The following is a 19,362-nucleotide window of genomic DNA, read 5'->3' as shown; positions in this document are numbered from 1 at the left end:
CATTATCAAATTGACGCTGACCGCCCATCTTCTCGGACAGAGCTCGCTGGCCCGGCCCTCGGCCTCCCCGCCACCGCGGGTTCTCGCCCGGCCTTGAGGGGTAAGAAGCACCGCAGTGCTCACTCGGCGGGGCAGCCGCGTGCCACGGCCCGGCGCGTGTGTACACACGCACGCACACGCGCGCGCACACCCCGACGCGCCGGGGGCGCCCGCTCCCCTGCGTTTTCCAGCAGCCCCGCGGCGGCCCGGCCCTCACCTTCGATGGCGATGACGTGCTCTCGGATCTGGTTCTGCAGCACCGGCTCCTCCACGCGCTCCAGCAGCTCGTAGATGGAGTAGATGTTGGGGTGGACCGACTCGAAGCGTTGGATCTCGGCCCGGATGGCAGCCGAGTTGGCCAGCTGCTGCTGGTAGTTCATGGTGCAGGCGCCGCGCCCGGAGCCGCGCGCCCCCCGCCGCCCAGCGCCCCGGGGCCCGCGGGCCGCCGAGCCCGGGGCGCCGCAGCCCCCGGGGAGCCGGGCCCGCCGGCTGCGGGCGGAGGAGGCGCAAGAAGAAAGGAGCGGGCGGAGCAGGCGCGGGGCCGGCCCGCGGACTCAGTTCATGGCTGGGACGCGCGGCCGGCGAGCGAGCGGGCCCCGGGTCAGCGGGCCCCCATGGAGCGCGCCGCGGCGGGCGCGGCCAGCCCCAGAGGAGGCTCGCTCGGGCGCCTTCTCGCGCCGCAGCCGCTTCCACCCCTAGGCGCTGCCCCTCCGAGCAGCCATTAAAGCCCAGGCAGCCGCCGCGCTCCGAGCTCCGGGGCCGAGGGCCGGCCCCCGGGCAGTGGCCGCGCCGCTCCGGGCGCCCGGCCGCGGTGTGGGTCCGCGCGCTGCGTGCTGCGCTGCTCGGCTCGCTGGGGCCCCTGCGCTGAGCCTGCCGTGCGCCGCCCGCCGAGCCGGGACCGAGCCGCAGGCGCCGTGCAAGCCGCTGAGCCCGCTCCCAGTGCCGCCAGCCCGGCCGGCCCCCTCCCTGGCACGCAGGACTCTGGCCCACGTCGGCCCCGCCTCCGCCCTCGCCCCGCCTCCCGCGCGCTCCCCGCCCTCCGGCCGCTGCGTCCTCCGCGGCGCTTCCCAGCGCGCCGGATCCCGGGGAATTGCGCCAGGCTCCGCCCCGCGCCGGCCTCTGGGCTTCCTGGGACTTGTAGTCCGCGCCGCGTCGGCTCCCCGCCCGGGCAGCGGTGCGGGGGCGCGCGGGCTCGTCGCCAGGCGCGCAGCCAGGGACCCGGGACTGAGGGAGCCGGGCTTTCCCGCCCGCCCGCCCGCCTCCGGCGCGTTGCGGCTCGTGCCCCAGCCCCCTCCGCCGGCCCCTGCGCCGCCCCTCGGGACCCGGGAGGCGCTGCGCGACCCCGCCTGCCCGCGGTTTTGTTGTTTCCAAGTGGCTGGCTTGAGACTGCGATTCGCCAGTGTCCCCCGATGGCACTTTGTTGGCTTCCCTCCCCACCATTTTTAACTTTCAGCCTCCTTTTCCGCAAGTGACATGCGTGCTCCCTCGGGGTGTGCGTGTTCATTCCACGAGTAAAGTGAAGTTTAGATAAGGATGCGCGTTAGGGGCGATGCAATACCGCGGAGGCTTCCTGGGCGTCCTTCTCTTAGTTAAGGGGGGGCGCGGGCGGGGGGGGGGGGAAGAGATGGATCTCAAGCTGCAGCCTCCTGAGCGCTGCCGCGTGCTCGGCGTGGGTCCCCTGCCAGCCCCCACCCCAACCCTCGCGTAGCTCAGCCCCTGGTGACCCAGCGGAGCTGGACCGCACGGCACCAGCGGCCCCAGCGCGCGGAGGACTCGCTGCTCAGCTTTGAGGCACTTCGAAGGGTACCTGGTTTGTGCGCACCGGCCGAGTCCCTGCCCCACCCGCCTTTAAGGAACAGAAGTCCTCGGCTCTGGCAACCCTCAGTACAGCCACCTGAGGCTTCACCTGGTCCCATGCAGCCTGTATCTGGCTTACGCACCCGGGTAGCCAGCCTAGCTGGGTTACAGTCTCTGGGTTCACAATTCTCCAGATGAATGGGCCCACCATCTTCAGCATTGTCACACCCTCCTCCCCACGAGGGCCTTGTCACAGCCTCCTCCCCACGTCCAACTCCCAGCAGAGTCCCTGGCACAATTAGGCAGAGTTCATCACTCCATCCGTGAGATGCTTCTGGCTTTCAATGATCATAAGTAACTGCAATAACTGAGATGTCGGCAAGTGGCCTCGCTTCCCTTAGCCTGTCCGCAGCCATTGATCATTCCCCCTCCTTGAGAACCCTCCTCTTGGCTGTGATAATGTGCTCTCCGGGCTTTCCTTCTGCCTTCCTGGCTTCTCAGTCCCTTTAGTGATGCCGTCTTACTTCCATAACCTCTAAATATGGAAAGCCCCAGGGGACTCATCCTTGGGCCTCTTCTCTGTTTTATACGCCACATCTCTGTTTTTTGGCTTTGGATATCATATCCAGGTTAATGGACCTCAAATTTATATCTCCAGCCCAGGCCTCCCCCCTGGATAACATTTGTGTGTAACTGCCTCAGCATCTCTTCAATGCCCCTGGCAATTTAAATCCAACATGTCTCAAGCTCCCTCTCACACACCTACCAAGATTCTCTTGACCACCATGTTGTAAGGAAGCCCAAGCCTCGGGGGCAGATTGCGTGTGAATAAAAGATCCTGAAGACGATTCCAGCCACCAGCCTTCAAGTCTTAAGAGCTGGAGCCCTGCACATAGTCGAGCGAGCCAAACTGTCCCCTCTGTGCCTTATCTGACTTCCTGACTCATAGAAACTATGAATGATAGTACATGATTAATGTTTTAAGTCACTGTGTTTTACAATAATTTGTTCTACAGTGATAGGTACTAATAGAGAGAGGATCCTTGAACCTTGTGAAAACATGAGAATCATGGTATGTGTGAGAGAGACATCTTTGTTTCTTGATTCATCATTTATCGAGCGTTTACCATGAATAAGAGACCCCTTGAGAGACAGCCCAGTTCCCACACTGGCTTTGCTTGTCTTCTCCAGGGAGCCTTTATCTGACGGCCATGACTCATCTTCTTCCTGAGACCCTATTAGTATTACTTACTGTTGCTGCCATAAACTTAGTGGTGTTACTAGCACAAATGCGTTACCCTGTAGTTGTGTGGGTCAGAAGTCTGACACGGGTCTCTCCAGGCTCAGGCGACAGACGCATTCCTTTTTGTAAGCTCTGTGTAGGATCCCTTCCCTTGCCTTTTTCAGCTTCTTGAGGCCACCTGCTCTCCTTCACTTGTGACGCTTTTCTCCTATTTCACAGCCACCAAGGTGAGGTGAGTTTTTTCTCACATCACATCACTCTGCCCCTCTCCTGCAGCTGCTTCCCCCACTTTTCAGAACCTTTGTGATCGCATTGATCCCACTCAGATAACCCAGGATAATGTTCCCATTTCAAGCTCATCTGATTAGTAACCTGTATTCCATCTGCAGCTTTAATTCCCCTTCGCCATGTAAGGTGATGCATCCACAGGTTCCAGGTATTGGGACATGGACATCTTTGGGGGCTAGGGGACATTATTCTGCCTATAACACATTAATAAACTCTGCCACTGTCCGATATGCACTTACTGTTTACTATTTGGAGGTGGTAATGTAATGGTAGTTGATTTGAACCTACACTTGTGTGTAAAGAGAAGAATCTTCAAAGGACACATTGGGTTGCCAGAATCAGCCTTGGACCCACCCACACGCCCTGGCGGTCGGGTATCCATTGGGAACTCACGAGCTTTGTGTACAGTGATAAGTCACCTACCACTAACATGTTCAGAATCTCACCACAGTGCCCCACAGACATGCCCCAAAGTGATGGAAAACAGAAACACAGGTGACCACAATGGCTAAATGCTTCCTTTGCACTTACACCTTTAGATCAGCCAGTGTTCATTTGTAAGGTTAAAGGAATATCTTCACGTGCAAAGTAAACAAAATGAGCAGTAGTACTGTTTAGCTTAAGGTCATTTTTAAAAGGTTTTCACAATTATTGAATATCCTTAAAATTAATGGACTACATAGGAGCTTCAACCGAGATTTTCACTATCCCACTGAAAATGCGGAAGATTTCTGTATGGACTCCAAGTTTTATTTTGCCAAGTGTCACTAAAATGAGGGTGTTTCTTAAAGACACAAAGCTTGAGGGGTAACAGAAGGTGGGGCAGGGGAAGGCAGGGTTCAGCAGAGATGGAGGCAAATTAACACTGAACACTGGACTGGGCTTTGCTGAGAAGCTCCTCGGTTAATGGCTGTCTGGAGAGCCCTCACTCGTCTTTCCTCACAGGCCCTTCTTTTCTCCTGCGGACAATTGCGCTTCCTCTCACTGTCTCAGCAATCTTGAATTGCCAGGATGAAATTTGCCCCAAACCATGATGCTTTAGAACTCTCACTTTACCTCTGGATAAAAACCCAAGGGGCCAAAAAATGTCCATCGCCATATTTTCTTATTAAAGAGGAATGGTTACTCCGAGATGAGTTCTATGGGCCATGAAACTTTAATAGGTTGTGATCACTCTTATCAACAAATAGGATAGGATAGGATAGGATAGGATAGGATAGGATAGGATAGGATAGGATAGGATAGGATACACCAGAATAGATATCACTGTATAGTTGGAATGAGTTCTGTTCTGTGAGATTTGTTGTTGAGTAAAGACAGAAGAGGTACGATTTCTCGGAAGACAGGCATAGAAGCAAAACCCTCATCCTGCCTTTCATCTGGGAGTCTTTACTCAGCAAAACTATTCTGAAGCTCCCGGGTTGTATCAACTTCCTAGAGCTGCTGTAACAAATTAACACAAACTTAGTGGCTCACAACAACTCTCCATCTCACAGTTCTGAAAGACAGAAGTCTGAGATGGGTCTCACGAGGCTAAAATCGAGGTGTCAGCAGGGCTGTGTTCATTCTGGAGGCTCTAGAAGGGAATCTGTTTCCTTTCTTTCAAGTTTCTAGAAGCTAATTGGATCCCTCGGCTTGGGGCCTTTTCCTCCGTTTTCAAAGCCAGCCGCACAGCATCTTCAAATCTCTCTTTGACCCTCCTGCCTCCCTCTTAAAAGGACCTTGTGATGTCATTGAGCCCACCTGGGTGATCCAGAATAATCTCCCCAACTCAGGATTTTTAATTTAATCGCACCTACCGAACCCCTTTTGCCAGGTAAGGTAGCGTTTTCACAGGTAGCTGGTCTACTCACTACCATAACTTTGAATTACTTATAAACACTATTTTAAGATATTTGTAACTGGAATGTGATGGGAACTTGTCTGATTTCTCTTGGTGACAAAGCCTCAGATGCTGCTAATACTTCTGTGGTCTGTTGTTTACATTCGTGATGGAAGGAAATACTGTATTTGAATTAGAGCTTCAAACACATTAAATTAAAGATGTAAATGTTTTCCTATCCAAGTTCACAGACACAGCCCCCCCACCCCACCCCATCCCACTTTAAGGCCAAGACAGAGCTGGCAAGATTGGGTGTCCGGCCCAAGCAGAGGGTTAGGGTCTTCTAAGGCAAGTGCTTTTTAAAAAAACTGTAAAAAAAAATACACATAACACAAAATGTATCATTGCCATGTGGGGCGGCCTGCGGGGTCTCAGCTCCCGCTCCCCACACAAGAACACAGGACATGGTGAGGCCAAAAAGGAACACCCACAGACTCATAGATAGAGGACTCACACCACTATAGTCTCGCTGGCGCCTGGGTTGGAGACACAGGAAGCAGGAGCCACACAATCCGCAACTGGCCGTCCACTTCTCTGCCAACCAACCAACCCCACTTGCTAACTGCAATCTGCGCTTGCCAGCCACCATCTCCTTGCTAGCCCCCCCTTTGCTGCTAACATAGCCACAGCAGTTATATTAGTGGCCAATGGCTCACTGGTTACAGCTGATGGCCAACTAGCCACAGCTGATGGCCATTTACTACCTGAGCCAGCACCTTTCCACGTGAGGCCGAGAGCCTGGAAACTGCACTCCTGGCTCTGTCCCCACAATCACCATAACCGCTTTTAAGTGTATAGCTAGGTAGTATTAAGCATATTCACATTGTTGTGCATCCAATCTCCAGAACTCTTTCCATCTTGCAAAACTGAAACAATATACCCATTAATCAACTGACACCCATTCCCCCTCCCGCAGCTTCTGGCAATCCCCCTTCGACTTTCTGTCTCTACGATTTTGATCATTCTAGGGACCTCCTGCAAGTGGGATCATACAATGTTTGTCTTTTTTGACTGGCTTATTCACTTGGCATAATGTCCTCTAGGTTTGTCAATGTTGCGGCATGTGTCAGAATTTCCTTTATTTTCAGGCTGAATTATAGTTCACATATGAAACATTTTGTTTACCCATCCATCTGTTGATGGACTCTTGGGATGCTTCGAACATGGGTGTGCAAATGTCACCTGGAGACGCTGCTTTCGGTTCTTTGGGGGCATATGCCCAGAGGTGGGATTGCTGGACCAGGCAAGTCCTTTAAGTGGCATGGCAGAGGGACGCTCAGTTCCACCGAGGTCAGTCGGCTTTCAGGCCAGGGTTACGCTCCTAGGATTTGTGCTGGAGAGAAGGCTGTAGTCTCAGAGTGTCACAGAATTGATGCTATGGAGGGACTTCAGAGTCCTTTCATACACCAACGAGAAAACTGAAGCCCTACCGATGAAGTCACTTTCCCAACCTGCACTATTTGTTTGAAACAACCCAGGAGCAGAACTGAGCCTGTGAAAGCTACCAAGTCCTAAACCCACACGGAGGCCGGGGGTGGGGGACTCAACATGGCTACAGACCCCACAGGCTGGAGGTGTCAGGCAACCCAGAGCAGAGGGTGGTACCCGCCCCAGTGCTGTGTAGTGGACACACCCCACCCCTTGCCTGATGGGAATAGCCACACAACAGCCGTAGCCCTAGAACGTTTCTGTGCTAGAACGGCCAGGTGCTGTTCCTTTCTCGTTTCCAAATGAAGGTAAAAGGCAGAGACTCCCATGGTCCTAGCAACCTCCTCAAGCCCTCTTCTGCACGTGCCATGAGAACACTGGCCCATGTTCATGTCAGCTACTGGGGTGTGAAAGTGCATCTGTCATTTGCACACCGACCTGGGATTGGCAGCTGTTCTTAAAGTGGGTGTTTCGAGAGACACACACTAACACAATTGCATAAATCATTTCCTCTGTGTAGGAAGGGCAAAGTGCGTGATAATTCTGAGTGTATGAATCCTTCTCTCATAAAATGGAAGATTAATTTGCTTCTACACATTCTGTGAGCTGATGAAAAAGCTGGTTTCATACACAGAGCTTTGGCTGATGAACAAATTAGACAGTGAGAAATCAGATGCAAATGAGTAGTTTCCAGAGACTTCTGAAATTTTATAATCACCTCCCAGATCATGACAAAACCAAGTAATAATTAGAACAGATTTAAGGCCACTAAAAGGAGGGTCTCTGTAATGTTTACTGAGTTTATTTTTTTCTCATCATATTTATCATATATTTTTGAAAACATCTATACCCTGAGTTTTTTGTTTGTTTATTAGATTATCTGCTACAATATCTTTGGGGGTTTTGTTAAACTTTCAGATTTACTACATTTGGTAAACTGTTCCTTTTGATGTACCCTCTGAATGTACAGACAACAACCAAAAAATATTGCTGTTCTATTCTTCAATTTTCATTTGGTTTCCAAATATAGATTTAGTGTAAATATTTATCAATATTTACTTAGTGTCATGCAGGGCGGCATTTGGAGTCTCTGCTCCTGCTCCCCACATAACGCAGGACATGGTGAGGCCAAAATGGAACACCCACGGAGCCATAGGTAGGGGAGTCACACCACTGCAGTCTCACAGGCGGCTGGGTTGGAGACACAGGAAGCAGGAGCCACACAACCCGCAACCCACTGTCCGCTTTTCTGCCGACCAACCAACCCCACTTGCTAGCTTCAATCTGCTGTGTTAACTGCAATCCGCTCTTGCTAGCTCAGCCACCATCTTCTTGCTAGCCCCCATTTTTCTGCTAGCGTAGCCACAGCAGTTATATTAGTGGCCAATGGCTCACTGGTCACAGCCGATGGCCATCCAATCATAGTTGATGGCCATTTACTACCTGAGCCAGCACCTTTCCACATGAGGCCAAGAGCCTGGAAACTGCACTCCTGGCTCTGTCCCCACACTTAGCCCAACACCTTTCAACCTTATCTCATTTAACCTTCAAAGACCTTGCTCAGCAGGTAAGGAAGGTGATTTGTCCAAGGTTGCAGCCAGAAGTGACACACCCAGGATTTAAAGCTCAATTGTCGATTTTCTAAGTGTAATCACCACTGCCTTCCATCCTAAGCGGGGTCCCTTCTACTTCTAAAAACACAATAGAATGACTCATCAGCGCAATCGCAGGGACGTTTTCTGTGATACGGAAGACAAGCCCATTACATATCTGGATCCATGTGCGTGGTTACTGTACAGTCTCCCGTGTAACTGAAGAGCATTTTCCCTCGTCCCAACCTTGCTCTCCTCTCCTGTTCTCACTAGGTACTGCTTTTGGACTGTGAATGGATGCTTTGCTAAGCTGTAACCCACCCAGCAAAACGTGCTGGCTAACAAGAATGCCTTCCCTTCCCGTGTGTGGTTTCCGTCACGCTCTGCCCAGAGTGAGAGCGTGCCCTGCAGAGGAGGACCTGGCACGAGCCCGGCTGGGACCCCGGGCACACTTGGTATACAGCACACTGGCCAACTTTCCGCAGATGTGCCAGGAACAGAAACCGCTTTTGGAAAAGGAACAGCCGCCAATTGTTTGGACTGGCCTCCACCTTTCCTTAGAACAGAGGTTGTCAAACGGTGTTCCTTGAAGCCACGCCTCCCCCCCTAACCCACTAGCACTGGGCTGGGGCCTCAGTTCACTGGGCTCTCCCATCTCCGCTCCCCCCATCTTGGTTCCCTTTGCATAAAAGCTCCCCTTTTCTCTTAATACAGAGGGTGCCCCCAAAAATGTATACATATTTTAAGAAAGGAAAAAACTGTATTAAAATTGTAATGTTCGATATATACCAATAACAAAAGATGAATACAAGTCGTGTTTGACTCCTGCAATTACAAGAGGTGCTCAGAGTGGTTACCATCAGCGTGATTTTAATACAGGTTTTTCCTTTCTTAAAACGTGTGTACATGTTTTTGGCACCGTCTGTATATGAGGTTCCCTATTATAATAGCTTCACTTTGGGAGAAATTAAAGCGCAAGTGTAGGTATAGGGCTTGCAAATACTTTCTAGGTATTTGAACATTTTCTAGGCCCATGACACTCCTTCATTACTATCCACTGGGGGACTTTTTGCTCTGCTCACCATGGCAAGAGGCAGAGCAAAGGGAGGATGTGGGCAGAGGGGCGATTGGTGAATAAGACCCTCCTTTGCTTTCCTTTTTGACACCTCTCTCTCCAATTCTATTTCTTTTCCCTCCTTCCCTCCACCCAGAATACAGAGAGCCTATCAGAACACGAGGTTGGCAGCTGGCAAACTACCGTCTGTATGTCAAACCTTCCCCATGGCCTGTTTCTGTGTGGTCTGTGAGGTAAGAATTATTGTATACATTTTAACTGTTTTTTGAAAAGTCAAAAGATGACTATTTCACAACATGTGGAAGTTATATAAAATTCAAAACTCAGTGTCTCCATAAAATGTTATCAGAACACACCCACGCCCGCTCTCACACTGCAGAGTTGAGTAGTCATGGCAGAGACCACACTGGCCTGTGACGCCCAAGCTGTTGACTGCCAGGCCCTTTGCAGAGAGTGTGCAGAGCCCTGCATTAGTGTCAGCGGGGTCTGCCTAGTTTGGGGGGGTCTCTAGAAGATGTTGTCCTAACAGCAAACCTCTAGTGGCAACAGAACATGGGAAATCACAGGAGAGGTCTGGACCAAAGTCAGGGAGTCCTTAATCCTGCTGGTAGCGGCAACTGGCCCTGTGGGGGACCTCCGAGGACATAGTAAAGGGGCAGCAACGTAAATACAGAGCCTTTTATTTTGATGCCCATGGGAGCAAGGAAATAGGAGTTTTATGACTGTGCCAACAGTATACATCAACCTTTGGCAACTCATTTCTAAATTTCATTGGTTCTGTTGTAGCAACCAAATATTTGAAGCAGTTATGGAACCAAGAAGAGCTTACCAATCATCACACAAAGCTGGACAGAGCTGGCTGCGTGGCTTGGAAGGATAACAATTTGACACCCCTCCAAACCAATGTTTGCTAAACATTTAATATATGTAGATACAAAGCTAGGTTTCCCTAGGAGGGTAAAAAAAAATTTTTTTTTTTTTTTTTAAATAGGTGCCTGGGGGATATCTTGAGCCAGCCCTTGTCTCTATTCTTTATGGCAATTCAGCTCTGTCCCAAACCTGCATCGCCCACTCAGCAGAACTAAAGCTCTGGAAGGATCTGGAAACCACCCTCCTTAGAATGCAGCATGATGACCGTCTCTGGGCTTCTCACCCCCCAGTTCAGTTGGATTTCTTCAGAAGCCAACTTTGAGATGAGGACTTGATTTGGGAGGTGCCCGAGGAAACTTCAGAAGGCATGTTGGGAAGCGAGAGAAGGAAAAGGCGGACGCCCATTTAGGGCGGACTCCTGAGAAGGGTGCTGCTGTCGGCCGCTGGGGCTCAGCCCCCCAGGGTCCGCTAAGACACTGCAGAAGATTCAGCCCACAGTGGCCCCTTCCCCCAACCAGTGGGAAAGCGAGGTATTTGTCCACCAATTCATTGGTTAAGGGCTGTTCTCTGAGGCGTCAGTTCCCTGACATTTCAAACTTAGCACATTCCCATGGTCCAGGAAGCCCTCAGGTTCTCACAGGGAAACCAAAGTTCCCAAGGTTCCCACAGAGAAAATCCATCTGTGTGTGTGGGAGGTGAGGCTACAGCGAAGGGAGAGGCACCCGCCACATTCTCCACATCCTTCTCCAGACACCGTGCAGCCTCTGCAGGGATTCTGGGACCTGTGTTCCCCACCTCAGTTCTTCTGCAGGGGTGTTTTGTGTCCCCGGCAGTTGGCTGCTGCAGGAGGCCACTCAGCTGTCCATCCTCCGACCGTCTCTGGGGCTACAGGAAGGGAAGAGGGTCTCAGAACTGGGGAGGAGGTGTCCAGGTAGAAGAAGGAATAGCAGTGGCGCCTCAGGTGGGGCTCCGCTGGCACCAACTTCCTGTCACCTGGAGTAAAGGACTTCCTTCCCTGGACTTCCGTTTCCTAACTTGAAAAATGTCAGATGGACCAGAGCACCTGTAGGTCAGCGCTTCTCAAACGCTCATGTGCACACAAATCACCTGGAATTCATTAAAAATGCAGGTTCTGACTCAGGAGGTCTCAGGTAGGGCCTGAGATGCGGCACCTCCTACAAGTTCCAGGGGAAGCCACTGGTCCCGTCTGCCCATTGCAGGTTGAATAGCCAGGCTGCAGGGGACCTGCCCACCGAAAATCTCTGGTTAACCAGGATGGTACAGGAATGCGGCCTTACAACTTACGTAGCTGTTAGTGGAAATATTTTTGTTGCTGCTTTTTTAATCCTTGCTATGAAATTTCTCTCTAAAACAGTTTAGACCACAGCCCTAGTTTAGGAAGCCCAACGTATTCATACAAACCAAAGCAGTTTCTAAAAGTTTCTCAGAAATGAATGCCATCCCCATTTCTTTCCCTGAAAAGGCGTTTCTCCAGGACTCTGAAGGCCCTGTGTGTGCCGTGATCCTGCACTGCCTTGCCTGGTTATTACAAGCACAAAGTCACTCCCCGGCTTATCGGGCAAAATGCCCCAGGTGGGTCGAGGTGGGCATTCCAGCCAGTGCTTTTCCCCAGACCTGGAGGAGGATTTCATGGTCCTTGACTTCCGGCAGCAATTCTGGGCCTGGGCAGGTCACCCGCCTCCGTTTGCCAGCGGATGGGACCACAGCCTGGCTCGCTCTCGGCCACACCTCCCTTCCTGGAAACGATGATGGGCCCGGCCAGCCCTTGCGTGTGACGTCAGCACGCCACACCTGTGCACAGCACCTCCAGGTGGCTCTTGTTTACGGATGAGCTAACACAGGCGTAAAGCTAGCCTCAAGTCACCCAAAGGTCAATGGCAGAGGCAGCAGTAGCACAAAGTGTCAGGTCCACTGCCCTCTGCAAAGACCCACTAGATCTAACCAGAAGCAGAACTTGCAGAAGCCAGTTCACTTGATTCAAATTCTGGCCCTGCCATTGCCAGCTGTATGGGTGCATTCATCCTCATCTTCAGCCCTTGGTTTCCTCTCCTGTAAAACGGAGCCCCCCTACCCAACACCTAGTACATACAGTTTTATGATTATGTTCCTGGATATTGACCCCACCAGCAATCTTATCAGTAACATCAGTTACTAATTCAATTTACACACATGCAATTACAATGTTTGCTTGTAAAAAAAATTACATTTGTTGTCGAACTCAAAATACATCTGAATTTAGGTTAAATATGCGCTTTGCAATCTTTTTATTTTCCAAAACTACGAGATCTGACAGTTAAGTTTGCAAACTTGTTGCAATGATGTTGCTAACGTTTTCTGATATCAGAGGGATTATTCATTATGAATTTGTACCAACTGGACAAACAGTTCACCAAGTTTACTATTTGGAAGTGCTGAAAAGGCTGCGTGAAAAAGTTAGACGAAAACGACCTGAACATTTTGCCAACAATTCATGGCTCTTGCATCAAAACACTGCACCAGCTCACATGGCACTATAAGGGAGTTTTTAGCCAGTAAACAAAGAACTGTATTGGAACACCCTCCTTACTTACTTACCTTATCTGGCCCCCAGGGACTTCTTTTTTTATCCGAAGGTACAGGAAATATTGAAAGGAAGACATTTGGATGACATTCAGGACATCAAGGGTAATACGACGACAGCTCTGATGGCCATTCCGGAAAGAGAGTTCCAAAATTGCTTTGAAGGGTGGACTAGGCACTGGCATCTGTGCATAGCTTCTCAAGTGAAGTCCTTCGAAGGTGACCGTAGTGATATTCAGCAATGAGGTATGCAGCACTTTTTCTAGGATGAGCTTGAGAACTTAATTGTCTTGTGTCCTCGTATACATTCATAGGCTAAGTTGGGGGTTAGCATAAAAATGGGGCCAGTTAACCTGTCAACAAATGTTTACTGAGCACCCACAGATTTGGGACACCACAGTAAATGAAACAGGAAAGTCACTTCCTTCTCAGAGCAGTCAGAGGGGACAGAGGTAAGGAAATACTTTCTCATCACTAATTCACTTAAAGTGTGTGCTGCAGCGGACTTGAGGTAAGTTACACTTCACGGCAGCCTCAGTGTCTTTGGCCCAAGGGTCTGGGCCAGATTTCCGTCTCCCTTTCCCCCAGGTTCACGTGTTCATTACCCGAACTACCCTGTGACCTTGACCTTCGTGGGCATGATGAACTGAAACTCCAGGGACAGGCTTGAGGGGAAGAAGGTGACCAAGTTTTAGCAAATGACAGGGTCGTTTATTTGCTTTGAAGGGAGCGAGTAAATGTTTATAGAAGCAGAGAGCTGAAAAGCCTCTGCCGATAATGGTGATTTTTTGAGGCTCTGTGGGAAGAGATGGGGAGAGGGTGAGATCCAGTGATAGGTAGACTGGTCTAAAACCTAGAGAGAAAAACAACATGACTAATGGGGATGTTTCATGAAATTTTACTACATGACATGTGATTTTTAAAAAGTATGTGGCATTCTTTTCTTTCCATGGGAAATCGGTAAAATCTACCTTACTTGCACATGCACTGGATCCAGATGTGGGTTTTTTAAATTTTGGATGGGAGGTGCTCAGACTGGTGCGGGGGAGGGGGGAAGCAAGCAGCAATACTCGCGGGTCCTCGCACAGGTACAAGTGTGTAGGTGGGGTAAAAGCAGGGCTCCTAGTCTCGCCATGCTTGCTCAGCAACCCCATCCACCAGTTCTGGTCTTGAGGGAACCACAGGTCCTTTCAGGAAGAAGCCCTATGGCCTAAGTGTTGAACCACATGGGGCTGTCCAGTGCCGACTGGCCAGGATGTAGCAAAGGTCCTACAGGGAACACGATGTGGGAAGGAACACCATTATAGGCACGCTTCTCCATCTTGCCTCCAAAGGACCCGCCCCTGCTTACATGGGATGTCTCATCGTGGTGATGGGATGGGGCATGGCAGCTGAACTGGGAGGATTTTGGAAAAGTGATGCAATATGAACCCATCTCTGTGAAAGTCACTCCTTTGAGCTCAGCCTGAGCTCTTGTATCACCTGTCACCAAGCTGCTGAAGATGTCTGGAGGCAGAAATGCTTTTACAGGTTCTCTAACCAAACGTACCTGTCTTCATGACCTACCCCGTGACCCCGGGGAAGCTGGGGAGGTCCTGGCGGTGGCATCAGGTCAACCGAAGGGCTGACAAGATTGGAGGTAGGAGAACCTGAGAGCGGATTGCTCAGTGGCAGGTTCAGATCTAGAAGGTAAGAGCCTCGCTCCCAGTTTGTTTTGGCTAAGCTCATACTTAGGGAAGGTCGTCGATTACAAACAAACCCGGTTGGGGGCAGTTTCCAGGTTTCAATATGGAAATCCAGCCTTCGCCACCCCTCTGATTTGTTGACTTCCCCCCAAACTCATATTCCTTTTTCACACATCACACTCTGATTTTTCCCAGAGAAGTGGCTGAGGTGGTCCTTGGGCTCAGGTGGTCCAGGACCTTCCCTGGTGGGCAAGGCTGCTGTATGGACTGAACTTGTCCCCCAAATTCATATGTTGAAGCCCTAACCCCCAGTGTGACTGTGTTTAGAGATGGGGCTTTTAGGAAGTAATTAAGGTTAAATAAGGCCATAAGGATGGGGTCCTACTCTGATAGGATTGGGGGCCTTATGAGAAGAGGTTGCTCTCTCTCTCTCTCTCTCTCTCTCTCTCTCTCTGTCTCTCATCATGTGAGGTCACAGTGAGAAGGCAGTCATCCTTAAGCTAGGAAGACAGCTCACACCAGGACCCAACAATGCTGGCACTCTGACCTTGGACTTCCAGCCGCTAGACAAGTGAGAGATAAGTTCCTGTTCTGTAAGCCACCCAGTCCATCGTATTTTGGTATAGCAGCCCAGCTCACAAAGACAGCTCCTGTTTTCCTGGCTTTGTGCATCCACCCTGTCAGATCCATTCATCTCTGCAGCTCATAGGCACTGAATACTATTATAACCGGCTAGAAAGCAACGTGGCAGTCTGTTACAAAAATGTTTGTGTCTTCGGGTCTTGTAACTTCAGACCTGAGTATTTTTAGGAAGTAATTTAACAGGAGGAAAATACTCTATACCCTGAAGATGCTCGTTGGAGTAATAGCTTTCAGGTCATTGTATCAGAAGTCCCCGATGATGTGGAGGTAGCCAACAACAGAAACAGTGTGGCAACTGGGTGAACTATGGGATATTGAAACCATATGCAGGACCACTAGGTAGAGATGTGGAAAACATGTTTTCTTTTACATGGTTTAAAAAGGCAAAATGCTACGTTTTGTGTATGTGTTAGTTAGAAACGTGAAAAATGAATATTTATGTGAAGGAAGACAGGAAGAGAAAATGCCAAAATAAAATGAGTTGACTTTGGGTAGTGGGATGTTAGGGAATTTGAAAAATTTAAACATTTTCCCTGATCCTTGAAGTGCCATTGTTTCTACGGGGCCCAAAACAAGGCTTGCACTTGTCAGCTTACATCCTCAGCAGCGCCTCCGTCCAGCGCGTGTGTCTGCTCCGAGCTGAGTTTCCAGACCACACGAGGCCTTCTGTGACATGGTCCCAGGGGCTGTATTTTATAATAGAACATCCACTTGTCACCGGAACCGCGCCCTCCACAGCAGTGTAAACTGTCACAGCGGTCTCCGACAGCCTGCTCTGCACCTTTCCATGAGCCTCGCTCGTGAGTTCACCTCTGGTTAATAGGAAAACCTCTGATAAGCCCTAAGCCAAGACCAGCCTCAGTTTACCACTGCTTTACACTGGGCAGCTGTTTCTCTCGCAGGGGTGTCACATGATTTGTTCTTGATGACAAAAGTCCCTGGAACCAGATCCTTCTATGAGTCAGAGCTGGGTGCTCTCGCCAAGTATCTGGTGGCTGGAGTTAGGTGACACCTGGCCTGGCGTTTTGACATTGAGATATCAGGACAGGGTGCTGTGGCTTCCCCCGTCCTGCTTTCAATGTGTGTTGGGCCGAGTTTCATCTTCTAGCACCTAACCTCATCCTAGTCCCTTTGTCTACCTGACTCGGGTGTACTGTCCTTTTGGCATTAAGTTTAGGCAGGAAGTGATGACCATTTTCCGTTTATACAGCACCTTATCAATTTTTGAAACTATTTCCTTTCTAATGTAAACAAGTGAATGCATGTGTGAAGAACAAAAAGCACAAAAGTTCTAAAGAGAAAAACAAAACTATGCCCCCACCCACCAGGGCTACTCACCGGGACTAATTATAAGGAGCCATGTGTGTCCCCTGTGTGTACACATATTTGCATATATGCAGAATCTATATGTATATTCTCTACATCTTAAAACGAAACCAAGCTAGGATCATACCGTGCACTGTTCTAGCCTTACATTTTCCACTTAATTATATGTCTTGGGGATCTTTATTTATCAGCATGTATGTTTGGAATGTGTGCATTGTATCACCCCATATGACGATAACATGATTTATTTAACTAGATCTTTTAATAGACATTCAGATTTTTAAATTTCTTTTACTGAAACAAATAATGCTACAAGTGGCTACTTTATGCCCATAACTTTGTACACATTTGCAAAGTTATTCGTAGGATAAATTCTTAATGATGAAAATACTGGGTCAAAGGTAATATGCATTATAAATTTAGATTTCTGCTGACAAACTGCCTCCAGAGGGGGTTCTAGTTTATTCTTCTACCAACACTGTATGAATCCACCACACTTTCCACACTCTAGCTCATGATGCATGCACACTCTTAAATTTTGCCAATGATAGTTGAAAAGTGGCCTCTTTCATTGTTTAATAATGATATCATCATTTAATTTGCATTTCCTTAATTATAAGTGAGGTTAAACATCTTTTCATATATTTGTGCGCCATTTATATCTTTGGTTCTATGAAATGCGTGCCACCTGGCACATTTTTTTCTGTAGGGTATTTGTCTTTCTCTTATTTTGTTAAGGAACTTAGCTCTTTATCTGCTTATGGGTTATAAGTCCTCCCCTGGGTTTTCACAGTGTGAAACTTTGGTTATGAGGTTATCTTTCATACAGAGAAAATTTTAATTTTTACTTCATGATTTGAACGATTTTTCTCTGGTTTCTAGGTGTTAAAGTTGCTTTTAGATACTTCTCCATTCCAAGACTTTTACATTTGTGTTTAGTTTTCTCCTGGTGCTTTAATAGGGTAAGTTGTTACATTTAAATATTTGAACTATTTAAAGCAGCTTTGTTCAATAGAATTTTCTGTGATGATGGATGTGTTTTGTGTTGTCCAATATGGTAATCACCAGCTACAGGTGGTTTTTGAGCCCTTGAAATGTGGCTGATGGGTACTTACTTTTATTTAATTTTAATTAACTTAGGTTAAGCAGCCACACATTGGCTAGCAGCTACTGTGTTGTAAACCACACATCTAGATTTAGTTTGGTATTAAGACTGTGGCAAGGACCACGTCTCCTCTTCCTGCTAAATGCCTAACCAGTTGTCCCAATATTCTCCCTTAAACCTGTCTTTCCCCTTGGGTTGAAATAACCCCATTGTCACATCCTCCATTCCTGTATGCACTGGAGTCTATTTTTGGACACTCTGCTGGGTTCCATTGATTATACAGAATCGTCACTTCTGCAAAGAGCTTTTAGAGCTTCTCTAGTTACAGTAGGTCAGCGCCTTAGGATTACTTAACAGACGCTTCCCCTTCTTTCCTTTTGCATTTAAGATTCTTTCCTTGTTATTTCCTACATTTCTCTATCTCATTCTATTTTTCATTTTAATAGTTAATATTTAATATCCAAACTAACAGTGATGGCTGAAAACATAGAAAAACAGTGGGAGGATGGACACGTGTGATTTTAAAAACTGAAATGCACACACACAGATTTTCCCAGGGTGTCATGGGAGCCAGCTGGATGCAAGTGGGGCAGAGGTTCAGTGTCGGCGCCGTCACCTATTCCAGGCCTTTCCATCTCAGCAGCAGTTACTCCTCACCGAGCCTGAGCCTCAGCCTCCTCACACCCTCCGCATCTCACTCGCAGGAAGGACTGGGTCAAAGCCTCCCACATGAGAGCAGAAGGGGGCCTTTCCAGAGTGATGTGCATTTCCCAGGGGAGAAGCTCTCTGGTTTTATAATAATAAAGACAAATTGTTGTGGAATTTCTGGTACCACCATTGAGAAGGGGGCAGTAGTTGGGAGTTAGGTCATCCAAGACATATGATTTCCTAGGTTTGTAACTACAGTATGTGGAGTGGGTGAACCCTAAGAGCATCCGTCATGAATGGCCTTCACTCTCGTGCTTCCAGTCCCATTCCACGGCCTGCCCACCCCCCCTCCCGTGACCCTTCCGGGCACAGCGCTGCTGTTTGGTCTTCTCAGCTGTCACAGGCTCCTGTAGGTAATAGTGATTCCCTTCCGAGGATTAAATGAGCAAAACTTCCATCTCATAACCAGGGTTTGCCGAGTTCCTCCAGCTCAAGCCTGGAGGGGAGAGATTCTTCTACTCAGCCCTCCTGTCTGAGACTCCCTGGTCAGGGCAGAAGGGACGAGCAGAAAGGAGCAAACATCCTTCCAGGTTGCAGGTGTTCTTTTTAGTTCTCTCTTGTCCGTAGAAGCTCTTGGTCACGACAGTCATCCAAATGCTGGTTCTTTGCCGCACTCCAGGTATCAGCTCTTTGGACGACCTGCTCTTTGCTGATTTATTGCAACTTTCCTCAGCTCCTGCCCCACCGCTCCACCCCACAGCCTCTCACAGCTGAGGTCCCCAAGGCCTCGAAAGGTGGGTGCCCATAAAGTTGGCTCTTTCTGGCCATCGTTTCAACATCCACTTGACCCAAAGAAAACTCATGCATTTGTATCACACCAAATGTTGGGGGTCTGTGCAGCCCTCAACATTGGTATGGCTGCAGTGTGGCTGCCCTCTGTCCTAGCCCTGCCATTGCAGGGGCCCCAGGCACCCCCACCATCACAGCCCTCCATGGGGGAGCAGATCATAGTTCCCCAAAGCCCTCCCATCGAAGCTCTAGCCCAGTGCCGCAGGATTGCCAAGTTTCTGCAGCTCAGCCACCATTCAGGTGGGAATAAGACACAGGCACCCACAGTCTCTAAGGCGTGTGCTCCTGGAGCCTGTTGGGGCTGGCGATGGGA

General features: G+C 49.3%; 1 protein-coding gene and 1 long non-coding RNA gene across 6 annotated transcripts in view; one reads left to right on the top strand and one right to left on the bottom strand.

Annotated features, from left to right (window-relative positions):
- The window catches only part of AGAP1 (ArfGAP with GTPase domain, ankyrin repeat and PH domain 1), a 513,425-nt gene extending 512,881 nt beyond the window's left edge, over positions 1 to 544 (bottom strand). For 4 of the 5 annotated variants that reach the window (XM_074315517.1, XM_074315523.1, XM_074315532.1 and 1 more), the window contains exon 1: positions 257 to 544. In XM_074315517.1, the coding sequence (XP_074171618.1) occupies positions 257 to 419 (163 nt within the window). In that variant the 5' untranslated portion in view covers positions 420 to 544. The remainder of the gene's footprint in view (positions 1 to 256) is intronic. The other variant, XM_074315544.1, reaches the window with a different exon arrangement.
- A 776-nt stretch (positions 545 to 1,320) lies between these two features.
- Positions 1,321 to 12,723, top strand: LOC141567600 (uncharacterized). The gene is made up of 3 exons (XR_012490395.1): positions 1,321 to 8,837; positions 9,481 to 9,577; positions 10,336 to 12,723. It is a non-coding gene; the product is annotated as an uncharacterized LOC141567600 (long non-coding RNA).
- Positions 12,724 to 19,362: the final 6,639 nt, after the last annotated feature.

This window comes from Rhinolophus sinicus, linkage group LG01 (genome assembly GCF_036562045.2).
Source record: "Rhinolophus sinicus isolate RSC01 linkage group LG01, ASM3656204v1, whole genome shotgun sequence".
In the NCBI taxonomy this organism is placed as follows: domain Eukaryota; kingdom Metazoa; phylum Chordata; class Mammalia; order Chiroptera; family Rhinolophidae; genus Rhinolophus; species Rhinolophus sinicus.
The sequence above is the reverse complement of the archived record's forward strand: the minus strand, read 5'-3'. Positions and strand labels throughout refer to the sequence as shown.